Source organism: Sphaerodactylus townsendi, linkage group LG14 (assembly GCF_021028975.2).
Source record: "Sphaerodactylus townsendi isolate TG3544 linkage group LG14, MPM_Stown_v2.3, whole genome shotgun sequence".
Classification (NCBI taxonomy): Eukaryota; Metazoa; Chordata; class Lepidosauria; order Squamata; family Sphaerodactylidae; genus Sphaerodactylus; species Sphaerodactylus townsendi.
In genome coordinates, this window is record NC_059438.1 from 27,211,832 (window position 1) to 27,227,952 (window position 16,121).

At 48.7% G+C, this 16,121-nt stretch overlaps 1 protein-coding gene across 2 annotated transcripts in view; it reads right to left on the reverse strand.

The window, feature by feature from the left end:
- Nucleotides 1-498: 498 nt before the first annotated feature.
- The window catches only part of FHOD1 (formin homology 2 domain containing 1), a 64,404-nt gene continuing 48,781 nt past the window's right edge, over nt 499-16,121 (reverse strand). For both annotated transcript variants that reach the window (XM_048515927.1, XM_048515926.1), the window contains exons 12-21: nt 12,784-12,899; nt 11,628-12,592; nt 9,175-9,327; nt 8,842-9,024; nt 7,765-7,884; nt 6,436-6,597; nt 6,122-6,312; nt 3,486-3,678; nt 2,778-2,937; nt 499-1,927 (exon numbers count right to left, since the gene is read on the reverse strand). In XM_048515927.1, the coding sequence (XP_048371884.1) occupies nt 1,824-1,927; nt 2,778-2,937; nt 3,486-3,678; nt 6,122-6,312; nt 6,436-6,597; nt 7,765-7,884; nt 8,842-9,024; nt 9,175-9,327; nt 11,628-12,592; nt 12,784-12,899 (2,347 nt within the window). In that variant the 3' untranslated portion in view covers nt 499-1,823. The remainder of the gene's footprint in view (nt 1,928-2,777; nt 2,938-3,485; nt 3,679-6,121; nt 6,313-6,435; nt 6,598-7,764; nt 7,885-8,841; nt 9,025-9,174; nt 9,328-11,627; nt 12,593-12,783; nt 12,900-16,121) is intronic.

Sequence of the window (16,121 nt, forward strand, 5' to 3'; positions counted from 1 at the left end):
TCTGAATTCACAAGGTGACGATTAGGCTGAACAGTGACAACTTTTCTTTTGGATTTCTCATTTTGAACACTAGTACAGGCTGAACTGTGTAGATTTAACCCCTCCCCCAAAACCCCAGCATTTTGGAGCCCCCCTTGTACAAGAATGTACAACTCGGAGGCATACATCCATATAGCAACCGGAAGATCCAGGCATCCCATTTCTCTCGAAAACAGAAATGGGAAGGTGTCACAGAGCTTTTAGCTCCCCGGTAATGCCTATTTTGGGCCCCTTCTTCTAGCATGTGCCAATACTCTATTAAGAATGAGGCCCGCAAACATCTTTGTCCCCAGCAAACCAGGGTTGAAAAAGCAATTTCCAAAGTTTCCAAATGCACCTTTTGAAGAACCAGAGATTCTGCGTGGGGCTTGTAATGTGGAGCCACAACATAAGCAGACAAGAAGAGGCTGGAGAGAATTTAATCACTGCACTGGAAGAAAGACCAGGGGGCAACAGAGAGAAAGTAAGAGGTCATCTGATTTATTTCGTGCCACCGAACTCTCAAACCAATGACTTCTCAAATTCTTGAGCAACACAGATCCTGGATCTTGCATCCAGACCAGGGGTCCAAACACATGCAAGATACACAAAATATAATACTGTTTTCAACCAGGGAGAGCACCCCTTCCTTGAAAAAGTCCACCTGGTTCTGTCCATCAACCAAGGTAGAGGGATAGGTTTGGATGGAGTAACACAAGCAGTGGCACACACTGGCAGGATCCTTAAGGCACAATTCAGGCAGGTCATACTCCTGGCAACTGCTGCGTGATGTGGCGGGTCTTGCCTTCCCTCCAGCCGTCAGGCTACTCAGCCAGCATCCTGAATCAGAGGGTCCTCCAGGGTTGCGGGGTCTGCCCTTCGCACATTGTGCCACTCCAGCCGCTCGAGCTAGGCCCCTGTCATTTGCACCAGCTCATCGCTTAGGCCATTCTTCAGGGTGCGCCTCACTAAGAAAACAAACAGGAGAAGGGGTAAGGGGGCAGAAAACAAGACCCTGTTGTGAATCTGGCCGTGGAATCAGAGCATGGGCTGGTCTGTAAGGTGCCACTAGGCTTCAGTAAACTGCAGCAACCCTTACAAGGTAAGCCCAGATGTTCTGATTGGGTCTCATCCCTAACAGCCAAGGGACTGAAGTTCTTGATCCAGAAGGGGATTGACATTGTCCTCACCCCCCAACACAGGAACCAGCACCCTCATTTGTTGACTGCGAAAGGCTGAAGCATGCCTGCCTCTGCCAAAGATAAGAACACCGACAGCTGGACAGCTGCTCTACCCGACTTCAGCAGCCAAGAGCTTGGCAGTGGAAGACAAGGAAAGAAGACAGGTAAGATAGGGAAAAGGACTGAGGTGAGGCTGGGGAATAAACTGGGGGGGGGATGTACAATATCCACACAGAGTGCTGGGCAAAGAAACTCTGTTCATGACAATCCAAGCTTTAAGGCAAGTTTCTAGCCCTCATGACAGAGACGTTTGAAAGCGTGTGGGCCATGCAGTCTCAGAGGGATCAGGGGCAGCTGAACATGATTTCTGGACACCGGCAGGGCCATAACTCTTGGATCAACGACACTAGAACTATGCAAAGCAGATTGATTCAGCTTTACTGGTACTACTAGTTGCAGAATTCAGTTTATCGTTAGTTGAGAATCTGGTTTGTCTCAGCATCTGTGATCACCTTAAAGCGACAAGCTACCATAAGATCTCCTCTTACCGGCACCCGGGAACGCTTTATGCGCTCCTTTCCCAGCGGCCGGGAAGTCGTAGGGTGCTCAGCGCGGACCGACTTCTCACCAGGTAAGCTTATCCATGATCTCCTCTGAGGCATCTTCGGGGGAGCCGGACACATCATCCTGGGGAGGGAGAGCACTGGGAGGGGTGTGCTTTCCAACACCTAGAACAAAAACTGTACTGTCTGAGGATTGTAACGGTCCCAACCTCAGAAAATCTCAACTCCCCATTTCTATGGTCCGTTTACACAAGATCTCATTTCAAGGAGGACAATATGGGTTTATTTATGTGATCCAGGAGTAAACTCGGGTGAAATGAGAAGGTACCAGACCAAATAAAAGCCAAGAAAAGAACTGGGGGGGGGGGAGGGGGACCAACCTTAGTGTTCATTTTGAGATCAAAATCTGGGGTAAGCCCCTGACTGCTCACATACAAGCAACAGCCCATCTCCCTTTCAAGCCCCAAATGGTGGCTCATGATGACTCCTTTGCCAATTACTCAAAGGTATAAAAGCAGCTTAACACATTTGGGAATGGCTTTTGGAAAAGGCTGAGCTTTGGCAAGTCTCCAGAAGAAGAGGTGGGAAGGTTATCAAGAATCATAGAGTTGGAAGAGACCACCAGGGTCATCAAGTCCAACCCCCTGCCATGCAGGAACACACAATCAAAGCACTCCTGACATATGTTCATCCAGCCTCTGTTTAAAAACCTCCAAAGAAGGAGACTCCACCGCTCTCCGAGGCAGTGAATTCCACTGCTGAACAGCCCCGACGGTCAGAAAGTTCTTCCTAATGTTTAGGGGGAATCTCTTTTCCTGCACCTTGAATCCATTACTCCGTGCAGAAAACAAGTTTGCTCCCTCTTTGACATGGCAAGAAAATCCCTTCTATTGTTTTCCCAAGCATGGAGTGATGCCCCCTGCAGGTGGACCATCGCAACTGTGCATGGATCACAGGAAAGAGGAAAGGATGTCCAAGATAGCATAATGGTTTCCCCAAGAACCTTCTCCCTTACCTCTGCTGGGCCGACTGCGGCGACCAGATAGTTCTATAGGGGAGATGAGCACACTGGTCATAGTTTCGTGGCCTGCTTCTGCCTTTGGCTCTGGACTTGCTGACAGTACAGCTGGTGCAGGGCTTTCTTCTGGCTTGCTAACACTGGCAAATTTCTCCATCTGCAAGCAGAGAAATTTCATCAGGAACAGAATCTGAGTGGTCATTTTCACAGGTGCCTCCACCATTCTCACACACACTTGTCCTTGCCAAACCTTACCAGCGACCATTACACTGGCAGGTAAGATTCATACGGGCAGGAACTGTGCATGGAGTCTGCAAAAGCCAGCTACCCTTGGAAGGATGTTGGCTTCCCACACTTCATTTCTGGTGTGCAGGACCCAAGGCCACATCAGGGAAAGCAGAGCAGAGGCGAAGTGGGGCAAAATGGCGCCCCCTGTGTCCCCCTGGTAGCTACGCACCCCCTCCTCACACCCCTGCATCCCATGGTAGCTACGCCACCCCCACACCCACTTACCAGAAGTGTGGGGGCAATTTTCCACCCCTACCCATGTGACTCACTGGGGGGCACTGGGGCGTTTGTCCCCGGATGTCCCCATTATATCTGCGCCACTGAAGCAGAGAGCATATTAAGAGGCCTTAGCATGGATAAGAAAATCAAGTTGGACCAGGAAAAGAGGGAAAAGATGGGGACGCCATGCCGAGTTACCTCCGTGATCATTCTGCCGCGGGTTTTGTTCCTCTCCCGGTATGCTGCTCGTTTCTTCCTCTGCTGGAGAACTCTCTCTTGGCATGTGCGGTATTCCAGGGCAAACTCCCGGAGGGTTTGGCAGAATCCAGTAACCTTCACATCCCGCACCCTATGTGCGTCATAACCCAGGTAAAGGAGGAAGGAGTGAAATCTACGTGGAAAAAAAAGGATTCCATGAGTAGGGCTGTTTGTTATGATCCTCCCACCCACACACCCCAAGTCAGCCAGCGTAGTACAGGAGGAAATTGCTATAGCAGGACACAGGAGCCCTGGATTCATATCTTGCTCACCAAGGGACCTTCAGTCAGCCTCTCTCTCTAAGGCTAACCTACCTCCAAAGATGGATAAAAATCAAAGAGGAGATGATGATGGTGCCTCTCTTGAATTACACCTCACAGGACGGTTGTGAGGAAGGTAAAAGACGGACAGAGCATATATGTTATTCTTATTTATTTCTTGAAGGAAGGTGGAATAAAACCGTAATATATAAACAGTGGTTGTGTCAGGGAGTTAGCACTCTGGTGGATCTTGCTCAAGAGGCCAAGCTAAAATTTCCAACATTTAGGTGTGAACGCAGGCAGTTGTACTGCTTTAGAGCCCACTGCACTTACAGTTGTCAGTCAAAATGTGTCGATTGACACATTAGGCCATTACAAGATTATATTTTGAGACCATGGCCCCTTCCGCACGTGAAGAATAATGCACGTTCCAATGCACTTTGAAGCTGGATTTTACTGTGCGGAATAGAAATTCCACTTTCAAGCAATTGTGAAAGTGGATTGAATGTGCCTTATTCTGCATGTGTGGAAGGGACCCATGTTGAAAAGCTATGAAGAAACAACATATTGAGAAGAGGGGGTAACATAACTCTTGGGCTGAAGTGACTGCAAAACAAAGTCACAGGGTGTTGTTGTGGGGGGGGGGGGAGGAAAAGGGGATTGTAAACCCCTTTGAGTCTATTGTCGAAGGCTTTCACGGCCGGAATCACTGGGGTGCTGTGTGGTTTCCGGGCTGTGTGGCCGTGTTCTAGCAGCATTCTCTCCTGACGTTTTGCCTGCATCTGTGGCTGGCATCTTCAGAGGATCTGATCCTCTGAAGATGCCAGCCACAGATGCAGGTGAAACATCAGGAGAGAAGGCTGCTAGAACACGGCCATACAGCCCGGAAACCACACAGCACCCTTTGAGTCTCCTTACAGGAGAGGAATGGTGGGTACATATCCAAAACTCCTCTTCTTCTGGTGCTGGAAGCCACACCAGTGCTGATGGAGGTGTTCCCAGGAGCGAAGCTGACCCCCCGCCCCCTTTTTTTTTTTTGCTGGTGTAGACATGCTGCCAAAAAGGTTGGCAAAGCCCACTGGGCAGGATGGGGCCATTCAGCTCACTCCCAAGGTTTTCTTTTTTCTTGCCATGCCTCCGCAAACCTCTTGGAGGTGGCTGGGCCTGGGTGCTGGGCCTGGCTGCCGCCCATCTACCCCCATCTGCGGACTGAACTGTCATATATTCATCAATGAACTGGCAAAAAGTTGAATGTGCTCAATGGCAAACTATGTAAGCAAAGATTGAACCAGGCAGATCAAAGTGTATTCATTTAAGGAAAAGGAAGAATGCGAATTGTCATGACAATGATGTCTAATGCTTCTCTAGATGCAGACAAAGCTTTCAACGGGCTCATTTCTGAATCCCAGGAATTGTTGTAGTTGGCAGACACTTTCTTCACTATTTCCAAAGCCACTCACAAAGCAAGTCAAGAGTTACTCTTGTCGTGAACAGGCAGCAGCATGAGGTATGATATCTTCAATGAGGAATCAGAGGCAGGGAGGTGCACTATTAGCACTGCTGATTCCTATTATTGCAGATACTGTCACTCAACTATATCTGCATTTGCTACTGATCATAGTTAATTAGACAAAAATTGCAGCTTTAATTGTAAAAGCCTCCTTCAACAGGTTCTTCTCCACGTAATTAAAATATAGGGAGCTATTTCAAGATGCAAAATTTCCATGCACAAAACACCCTGACCTATTTTCCAAAGGAATCCAAAACTGAATCTTCAGTGGGTACCTTCCAGTAAAGTATTTAAGAAGATATTTCATTTAGCTGTTTATATTCTACCTTTCCCACCAACGGGGACTCAGAGTTGCTCACAGCGCTGCTCTCCTCAGTTGTTTCCTCACAACAACCCAGCAAGGTAGGTTATTCTGAGAGAGTGAAAGGCGTAGGTCACCCAGCAACCTACCATGATAGACTGGGAACCTGAACCCAGGTCCCTTGAATTCTAGTCCATAACATCATTCTGGATTCTAAAACTGAGCATGGTAAAAAGTTAGCATAATTAAGTAAAGTTTCAGTCTACAATGCTTAGCTTCTTGTTTGCTACTGCGCCTGCCTCCCAGTCCCCCTTTGATTCCCACCTGGAACTTTTCTGATGGCCTAAAAACTAGACCTCATTGTCAAAAATACCATTAAAATGTATTGAGGCTATTCTTGATGCACCAAGTTCCCACTTGGTCTGCAGCAAAACAAAAGGAACAGAGCCACAATCAAGAGGCTACAGGCTGGAGGTCACACGCGTCTTGCGAGAGGCACACAGACCTGTTCAACACCCGCCGGTGGACAACCTTGAGGATGATGATCTTCTGGGTGCTGGCCTGTAGGAAGTCCAGTAGCTTGGTCTTCAAGGCAGGCTTCGTTTCATGCTTTGCAACAGCCTTCAAGCTATCCCATGATGCTTTGCACCGCTGCTCTAACTGGACTAGACTTTCTGCGAGCGCATCAAAGTCAACCTGAGAGAAACAGCAAAAAGTCTGATTAGCCATCCCAAAAACCTGCTGCCAGTAGTGCACAGAACTGGTTTGAGAGGCAGTCTTGGTCCACGGGAATGCAAAGAAGAAAAAGCCACACCTTACCTTGGCAGAGCGTGTGATGGCAGCAATCTCAGAGTAGAGGTCAGTCGAATCTGGGAATTTTTCCACCACGTTGTGGCACAGGTGGTGTAGCAGGGTCTGCCGGTGCACCGTGTCCTTCACCTCTGACACCTTAGCCAGGTAGCTCAGCTCAAACCCTTGAGTCTGAAACCCCAAACAGTAGTCAGCTCCCTTCCACGCAAGACAGCAGAGCAGTGCATGTTTGAACTGATGGTGAAAGTCCACTGCTTTGCTTCTGCTAGAAATGGGAGCACAGGGAGCCCATTTGGCATAATGGTTAGCACAGGACTAGGATCTGGACGGTTCTATTTTGTATCCCAGTTCTGCAATGGAAACTTGCTGGGTGACCCTGAGCCAGTCACATACACTCAGCCTGATCAACCTCACAAGGTTGTTGTGAGAATAAAATAGAGAACAGAGGAATGATGTTAAGCTATTTTGGGTTGCCAAGGCAGAGAAAAATGGAGTATATATCAAATAAGTCAATAAACATTCCTCCACTCTGCATACAAGGGGATAAGAACAGTTCTATAAAGGAAATAAGGGTGCAGTATAAAGGAATGCAGGGCATGGAGGCAAGATTGGAGTCTATTCTGCTGTTTATTGTATGTAGCCTCTTGTCCTTTATATAGCTTTTTTTAACTTTTGCAATTCCATCTTTGCACTGTTTACGCCACATCATGTCTGATACTTTCTTTTTTTTGTACTGTTCCTAATTTTTGTGATAATAGTCCTATTGCATTGCTTGTGCTATTTGATTGCACTGCCTTACACTACGTGACCCGCCTTGAGTCTCGGCAAGAAAGGGCAATCGATAATGTAAACACATAGAAAGTTCAACAGCTGTCAACCCATGCTTTAAATCAACAACACTCAACAAGTCACCTTCCTTAAACATCTGGAGAGGTCACCTCTCACCCAGCACATGCTTTCAAATGTGACTTTCCTTGAGAACAGATGCAAGTTGAAAAGGCGATCATTAGGCAAGGGACGGACAAGTTGTGACATGTTCGTAAAGAAGTGACCTTTTGGGATCTAGCCCAGGCAGACACCGAGCCAACGACAGGGTTTCCTTGCTTACTCATGCAAAACTATTTGTGGCAGGCTTTGGCCTACTCATTGCGGGATCGAGACATTCTGACTCCAGTCCCAGATGTAGACTGATTGGTTACCAAGTGGAGAAGAGAAGAGGAGGACTCTCCTTCAGTCACTTCAGTGCTCTGGCACTGGAACAGGCTGCCTTCCAGAATTCCTCCATTCAGCCGGTTTCCTTCCCCCTGTGATCTCCCCCCACTTTTCTGCACGCCTCACCTTAGATCCATTCAAGAAGTTGCCCATGGCTAGCAGAGTGGCAAGAATGTGCTTGAAGGTCTGGTTCTTGGCCAGCTGCTCCATCCCAAGCTTCAAGTCAAACAGAGGTTCAGCAATTTCCTAAAGAAAAGCAACACCAAGACAATGCCAGACAATACCCTCTGAAACCTTTGGGACAGGGAATCATTTACCCACTGCCATTGGAAAGGGAATTCTTTGGGGAACACCCTTGCTTGTCCCTTTAAAAGGCCCTTAAATGCATTTTATACCACAGCAGGCAATTAAAAAAATAAACTATTTGAGCAGGAATACCAATACCTTTTGAGCAAGGCTCAGAGATCCTGCTCATCCTTGTACTTTGGGATTATTCCCCGGAAGCTCTGTGTTGCCCGTTATCTGAACCAACTTTTTAATCACAAACTCAGATGGGCATTTTCAAGAGCAAGATGCAATTCTTTTCCATCTTCACTACTTCAAGGCCGGTTATCAAACATCCCTCGGCATGATCGACACTGTTCTTTCTGCCGTTCTTACATTGACTCCCTTGAACACATCCTGCTCTTCTGCCCTAAGTACAACAGCTTTAGGCCCGATTTCTCTGCCTTAACCTCGGTCAAGTTCTAGGACCTTCCAACCAATGCAAAAATGACTTTTTTTGCTCAACAATCCTGAGGCTGAAATAACTGAAACTGTAGCCAAATTTCTCCAGTGCATTTTGAATTAGGTTCCCTTGGCTTCTGTTCACATTGCTCACACTGTTCTTTACTGGATTTACTTATATTCTTTGTCCCTATGTTGTATATGCCTAACAAAGGTCTCTGAATCTGAATCTACCACAGCAGGCCCTGAAGCTGGGTTCAAAAGGGGAAACCAAAGGGAAGATTGTCCCCGTCATGCGTAACTCTGTACGGAGTGCATGTACTTCAAGACTGGAACATCAGCAACGGGCCTCTCTATCGAAAACACAAACGTTCTTTCAAGGCTGCCTGGCTGTGTGTGGGGATTGCCTCCGCCCCTTCAGTAGGCAAAGCCCTGTGGGACTGGCCCAGTCACCAGGGCGTGTGCTGAATGGCATACCTGCTCCATAGTCTCGTAGTCCAACTTAAAAGCCCACAGCTGGAGTCGGGCAGCGAGTTCCGAGATTGAGGAAAGGGTGAGAAGGAACTGCTCTGCGGAGCCCAGAGGGACATCAGGATTGGCCAGCTGGGCTTCCTGAATCCTCTGCTTCTCTTCCTCCGTGGGGACCATGGTTGCAATTTTCTAGAAGAAGAAGAGGCCAGAAATGTCAGGGCAGTGCTTTTCGGCCCTTGAAGGTCAAGGGTCCTGCGTGTGAGGGGGATGGGAAGCTTGGCCGCCTGGCCCAATTTGCCCGACGGCCTGAAGGAAGCAAGCCCGGCAAGCCACCCTCACCTCAATCCCTTCCTTAGTAATTGCAAACTCGTCAAAGTTGAGAATGGCTGTCTTGATGATGTAAGCGGGAGGTAGAACCGTCAAGCCGATGTTGATGGCATTGCTTCTCTTGGGGTCCAAGATCACGATGACTTTCTTCCCATCGACAGCTTTCTTGGGGTGGGAAGAAAGGAGGTTGCAATCCAAAGGATACACACAACTGCACTGCATTTATACCCCCATCTTCTCTCCCCAGAACTTGGATGGCACAGGTGAGCCAGGGTGGTGTAATGCTTAGTGTGTCAGACTAAAATATGGGAGACACAGGTTGGAAGCCACACCCACTATAAGTGACTTCAGATCAACCTCTCTCAGCCAAACGCATTTCATTGGGTAGTTGTTAAGGCAGGGGTGTCCAACTCCGGCGCTTCAGATGTTCATGGACTACAATTCCCATCAGGCCATGCCAGCAGGGGCTGATGGAAATTGTAGTCCATGAACATCTGAAGCGCCAGAGTTGGACACCCCTGTGTTAAGGGGATAAAGTGGAGGAAGTCAGAGCAATGTTCATCCTTCCAGTCTTCCTCTGATAGGCAGAGAGAGATGAATAACTTCCAAAGGTCTTCCAGCGAGTTTCACGAGTGAGTGGGAAACTGAATGAAGATCCTCCCTGCTCCAAGTCCAAATACTTTATCGATTATATCATGCAAGCCAAATAGAGATATCCAAGATCAGACTATCTGGCAATCGGCACCCGAGGGGAAAAAAAATCCCCTTTTAAACCTTGCTGTAACAATGCACTGGCATTCTGGAACCAGGTCATTATAACACATTAGCAGTGGCATAGTGGTTAAGAGCAGGTGAACTCCAATCTGGAGATCCGGGTTTGATTCCCCGCTCTGCCACTTGAGCTGTGGAGGCTTATCTGGGGAACTAGATTGGCCTGTGCACTCCAGCACATGCCAGCTGGGTGACCTTGGGCTAGTCACAGCTTTTTGGAGCTCTCTCAGCCCCACTCACCACACAGGATGTTTGTTGGTGGTGGGTGGGCGGGAAGGGAAGGGAGACTGTAAGCCTCTTTGAGTCTCTTAACAGGAGAGAAAGGGGGTATAAATCCAAACTCTTCTTCTTCTCTTCATCCCCAAGAGGTTTCTGCTTCAGTGTACAGATTACCCCATTGAAGAGAGAGAAATCTTTCTCCAAGGCCCAGGTGGGCCACAGAAAACAAGAACAACGCAGATCAGAGAACCATGACAAAAACTTTCTTTGGCTTCTGGAAAGAGCTGCAATGGCTTAGTGAGGGACCACATGTTTTGTATGCAACAAACCCCCAGATTCACAGCCCAGCAGGCATAAAGGGTCACAAGGAGCTTGAAAGCCTAGAGTTGCTTGTAGTTGGGAACAAACACAACGGAGGTAGGAAGCTCAGTACAAGTCAGCATCATATGATCGTAGATGCCTCTGAATGCGTTGGAAGATCTAATTTTGTAGAAAAATCCTTTTTGCCCCCTATACAATTTTAAGTTCATAGTCATTTATGAAGCAGTGTTCAGTAAACACACACGAAGCTGTCTTATACGAATTCAGGCCCTTGGTCTACCAAGGAAAGTATTGTCTACACTGGCTGGCAGTACCACTTTAGATTTTCATGCAGACAACATACCGCACCAGCAGCCCTGCTGGATCAGACCAGCAGTTCATCTAATTTCTCAGAATGGTAAATCAGTTGCCCTGGAAGCAGAAATATAGCTGGGCCTCAGTGCACCTGGTGCGCACTCCAGGTTGTTCTGAGTCTCTATACATTTTAGCTTCAGTCTCTGGAAAAGTGGCCTGTGTTCCTTCAGGCTGAAAACGGCCTGGTTGGAACTATACTTTCCATGAGGCCTGGGGCTCACAAGGTCTCTTGGGAAGTGTAGTTCCCACCAGGCCATTTTCAGCCTGAAGGGAACAGGCAACTTCTCCAGTCTGCACTGTTTCACTAAGGTAAGAGTGGGGGGGAGCGAGGGGGGGCAGGAGGCGATTTTTGTGCACCCAGTGCAACGTGTCCCTCACCCCACTCCCTGGTAGCTCTGCCTCTGGAAGGCCAACGAACAGGACACAGAGGCCAAAGCCTTCCCTCTGATGTTACCTCATGGCACTGGGTTCTGTGTTGTCTGTCTCTAAACACAGAGGTTCCTTTGAGCTAGTAGCACAGCTTAAAGCAACCTATGATAATGGCTTGGAGGTCAGTCTTGCCTACTTTGTTTGGCAGTGGCTGTCTAAATCCTTATGTATAGCTCTTTCCCTTCACTTCTTATGTGATCCTTTTAACTGGAGACACTGAGTACTGAACCTGCAACCTTCTGCATGCCAAGAAGCTCTTCCTGTATGTCACTGTGAGGAATGTTGTTGTCTCACATAGGTTAAGTCTTGAGGGCTGGAGAAGCCCAGAGGAATACAAAACTGATGTGACAGGTGACATCCAAGAAACCTACCTTAGAGGAAAGCACATCCTTTGCCTTGGACTCAAACAGATGTTCCAGCTTGGCTGTATCAACTTCAACCTTCTCCAGGGATGCCCACAGAGTTGCCTGCCCAAATCTGCCTCTCCCTGGTGAGCTGTCCACGTTTTTCAACTCCCTCCAGAAAAGCTTAACTGTCTTCTTCTTAGCAGGACGATGAGCATCTCCAGTGGAGGAACTGTGCAAGCCAGGAGGGGGACAGCCAGGTGGAGGAGGGGGAGGAGGGGGACAGCCAGGTAGGGGAGGGGGAGGGGGAGGAGGAGGAGGGGGACAGCCAGGTAAGGGAGGGGGAGGGGGAGGAACCAGAACACCATGAGCAGTTGTAGCAGTACAGCGGTCAGGTACACCAGATGTCACACTCTCCATTTCAGTTTCTAGTACATCAAAATCTTCTTCCCTGCCCAAGTCCGAGAAGTCCAGATCTCTGATTTTTAGCAGCTTTGGGCTTGGTTCCCGACAAATGACTTCCACGTCTTTTTTGAAGGGAGCCATAAGGGTACTCTCTAGACTCTGCAAGTTGGCTTCCGCATCAATGCTGAACTGGGCCCGTAATTGTCGGGTCTGCGAGTTCAAGGATGCCTCCGTCCTCTTGCCTGGACAGCTCCCGCCTTCATCCAGGCTTAGCTTGTTCCAGGTTTCTGCCGGATGGTCCTCTACAGGGGCCAGAAGCGTCCTCCCCAATTCTGTCGGGGTCTTGGAGAACAACATATCCAGCATAAACTTTTTCTCAGACACAACACCACTGGAGGCTTCTGTGGCTTCGCCAGGCAGGACAAGTCTGGGGCCCAGACTTGGGATGGAATCAAGGCCAAGGGGGTGGGTGCCATGGATACCATTGTCCAATGCATTCGAGGCAGTGCCCACACTGTCAATGCTGCCCAACATAGAGACAGGCTCTGTCGCACTGACAGTTCCATTCTGCCCTTCAGCCAACCTTCCTAAGTGCAAAGAGCGAGAAGTGAGGTTAGGTTCCCCAGATAGGGCTAGGAAAGAAACAGCTGGGATTCGAAACAGGACATTCTCAGTAGGAGGGAAACAGTTGCAAGCCCCCAACCAGGTCTGGGATATACAAGCATGGAATCATTTGCTCTCCTCCCAAGAAAGGATAGTTGCCCCCTCACTTTGTTACCTGGGCTAACTTGCTCAGCGACTGGTGTTGCCTCTGCCAGGACCTCTGCTCGCCCCCGGGATATCGCATACAACTTCTCTTTCTGGGAGGCAGCGAGGTTTTCCAAGAAGCGAGCTCTGCAAGAGAAGAGAAAGCCCACCTCACTGAGGACTGGGAGACAGCGACCTACTGTAACACTACAGCACATACAGTGTGCGTAGACTGGACTTGTCACAACAATCCACAACACACCACTGTAACCATCTCTGAGCATACAGCTCATCTGTCAGAGAGAAAAGCCACACCAAGAATGCATAACAGGGCAAAAGCTCCCTCTGCGCGCACACACACACCCCTCCATGGAAGATCCTTTGAGAGCCAATGTGGTGTAATGGTAAGAGTGTTGGTCTAGAACATAGGTGTCAAACTCATGCTGGCAGGGGATGATGGGAACTGTAGTCCATAACATCTGGAGGGCTGCGAGTTTGACACCTGTGGTCTATCTGCTCTGCTATGGATGTTGACTGGGTGACCCTGGGCCAGTTGCACACTGCCAGACTAACTTACCTCACAGGTTTGTTGTAAAGACAAAAATAGAGGAGAGGAAAATTATAAAAGCCACCATGGGTCCTTATTCTTGGCACTCAGGGTTAGAGCTTGGAATGGGATCTGAGAGACGTTGGTTCAAATCGCCACTCTGCTGTGGAGGCTTGCTGGGTGTCCTTAGGACACTCACACCCTTGACCTCAACCACACCCACTCACTCTAACCTACCTCACAAGGTTGGTGTGAGGATAAAACGGAGGAGTGGAAAACAACATAAGCTGCTTTGGGTCTCCACTGGGAAGAAAGGCAGGGTTTAAGTGAAGCAAAAAAAATCTTGCACCTAAGAGAACATGGCCACAGGAATGGGCTTTTGAGTAGCAGAGAAGAGTTAAAGGCAAAGGGATGGAAGAAGGCAAAGCCTTCGGCTAGCTTCATATGGACCACAAAAACAAAACCAAACCCCTAAAAACAGAAACCCAGATCTGGAGGGCAAGGGAATCTTTTTGCCTGCATTCGCCACCGATGCTCAAGCTACATTGTACAAAGTGTCCTTCTCCCTCCATCAAGCGCTTCTTGAGCCCTTGAGAACAACAGAGAGATCTGCAGCAGAAGCTTCCTAATTCTTTGCACTCACGACTTGACAGAAACTGTGCTCTTCAGGTAAAGAATGGTCACTTGTTCAAGGAAAGTTCTGGACCTAAATCCCTGGACAGCCCAATGTAGAGTTCTGAGATAAGCGAGCAAGCGTACGTGCATGTGCAGGTCTTCTGGAGAGACCCCATGCTCACCAGGAATACTGGGGAAGCGCATACACATCTGGACTTACTCAAAACGCCTCAGAATAGGCTTGTCCTTAGAGACCACAGGGGGCTCCTCTGGCCTGAGATAAAAAGTCAATTAGCACCAGTGGGTCGAGGCACCATGCTCTGCACGCCCTCATGCTCTGCCAAGGCAATGCCATCTTCAAAGCTGAGAGTGCATGCGGAAGGGATGCCATTGAGCCGGGCCGCCCCCTGCTTTACCCCTCTGCACTTCCCTCCAACCAGCAACCGTCTTTTGGCTTAAGCATCCAAGCAAAAACAGAAGCCAACCCAGTGGAGAACAAGGCACATCCCAGCCTTATTTTGCAACATCAGCATAGCAGAAGCCTGACTCGGATCTTAGTCAGACACCAACACAGCTGTATCAGAAAGGAAGAGCGGCCACACAACATCTGCATTAGGCACAGGGGAGACCTTTGCGGCCCTCTCCTTTCTATATCCAGATGCCAAATTCCTGCCACCCACGCCTGTTCAGATGCAGCTTCAAACCAAGACTTCCCATGAGACCTTTGGGGGCATCAAGCCATTCATGCGCCCCTTCTTTGGACAAGCAGCACGTGCTGGAGCTTTTTTTAGGGGCTGTTTATTAAAAAACTGAAAAGTAAGGATTTTGACCATGAGTTTTTAAATGTTAGCCCCCCTTCCCCTAAGAGCTTGAGCTAATTTACTGCAGCACAATTTTAATTGCATCAGCTTCAGGAAGTCAAAGAAAGAGGTATATGTGGCCATACAACCGCCCCCCAAGTGGAGGAGCTTCATTTTTTAAAGTTCTGCTATGGGACTGGAGAACGGACCCTTACAGAAGTGCAGGAATGCCAGCTCTTACTTGTTTCAGAAATTCATACGCTACCTCTCCTGAGACCGCCAGCTCAAGACACCCGACAAAGTCACAGCAATTATAGAAAAATTATTACAATACGAAAACTATCTAGAAGTATCTCCTTATGCTAAGAAGGAAAGGTGGTGGTATAATGGCATCCCCAATTGAAAATGGCCAGGAGCGTGTGAGTCGTCCATGGCCCAAACTTCAACTGGACCTGACTCAGATATTACAGAGTATAGAGGTGGGTCTGGGATCCCCTACCCTGCCTCACAGTTGGACTAGGCCTGTGGGTTCTCAGTTCTCACATGTGTGGTGTCTAATTTGGATTGGTACCACAGCACATGTGGAAAAGGAACTTCAGCTACATCATTATCTGAGACTGAAAAGGGTAGAGGGGTGAACATTTTGTCCTGCAAGAAGGCCAACTGTATCAGGGAATACATGGGTCCCCCAATAAGGGGAACACCTCATCCCTTCTGGGGATGTTTCAGGTCAGAAATGGCATGTGTGGGACAGGAGGGCAGGAGCTCGTTTTCCTCTGACAGCACACATGCAGCGATTGAGAAGAACCCAAAATTCCTAGCAGACTGTTACACAAAGAGGGGACTTCATCCCCAACTAGCGTCCTCCATAGTATGTGAATTAACCCCAGGAAGAGGAGGTTTGCGTCCCTATAGAGAACGCAAGCATCCGACCCTGCCAAACAACAAACAGGAACCCCAGGACAGCAGCACAGGTTTCGCCGGTATAGCATTCCCTCAGAGAGACCCAGATACAAAAGCCCCAGGAAAAACGTGCAGGCCCAAACCATGCCGGTCTTTGTAGTCCAAAAATCACATGCTGTGAAGACCCAGTCCCATGCTGGGCAAACGGACCCCTTCTCTGGGTCTAGGGAAAACCACACACACGCATACGTAGGGAGAGAGACAGAAAGAGACTTACCAAGCAGGGGCAGTTCCATGAAGTCTGGAAAAGGATAGGAAGTTGAAGCAGAAAAAACAAGCACCAGAGAATGGAATATGATGAGCAGAAAAGAAGCCATGCCCCCAGAATGCCCTCCCCACACCCCCACAGGGGCGCGTGCCTGGTGTGTCACACACACACACACACACACACACACACACACACACACACTGTTCCCTTGGAGCTAAGCCTCTGCTCTTTGAGTA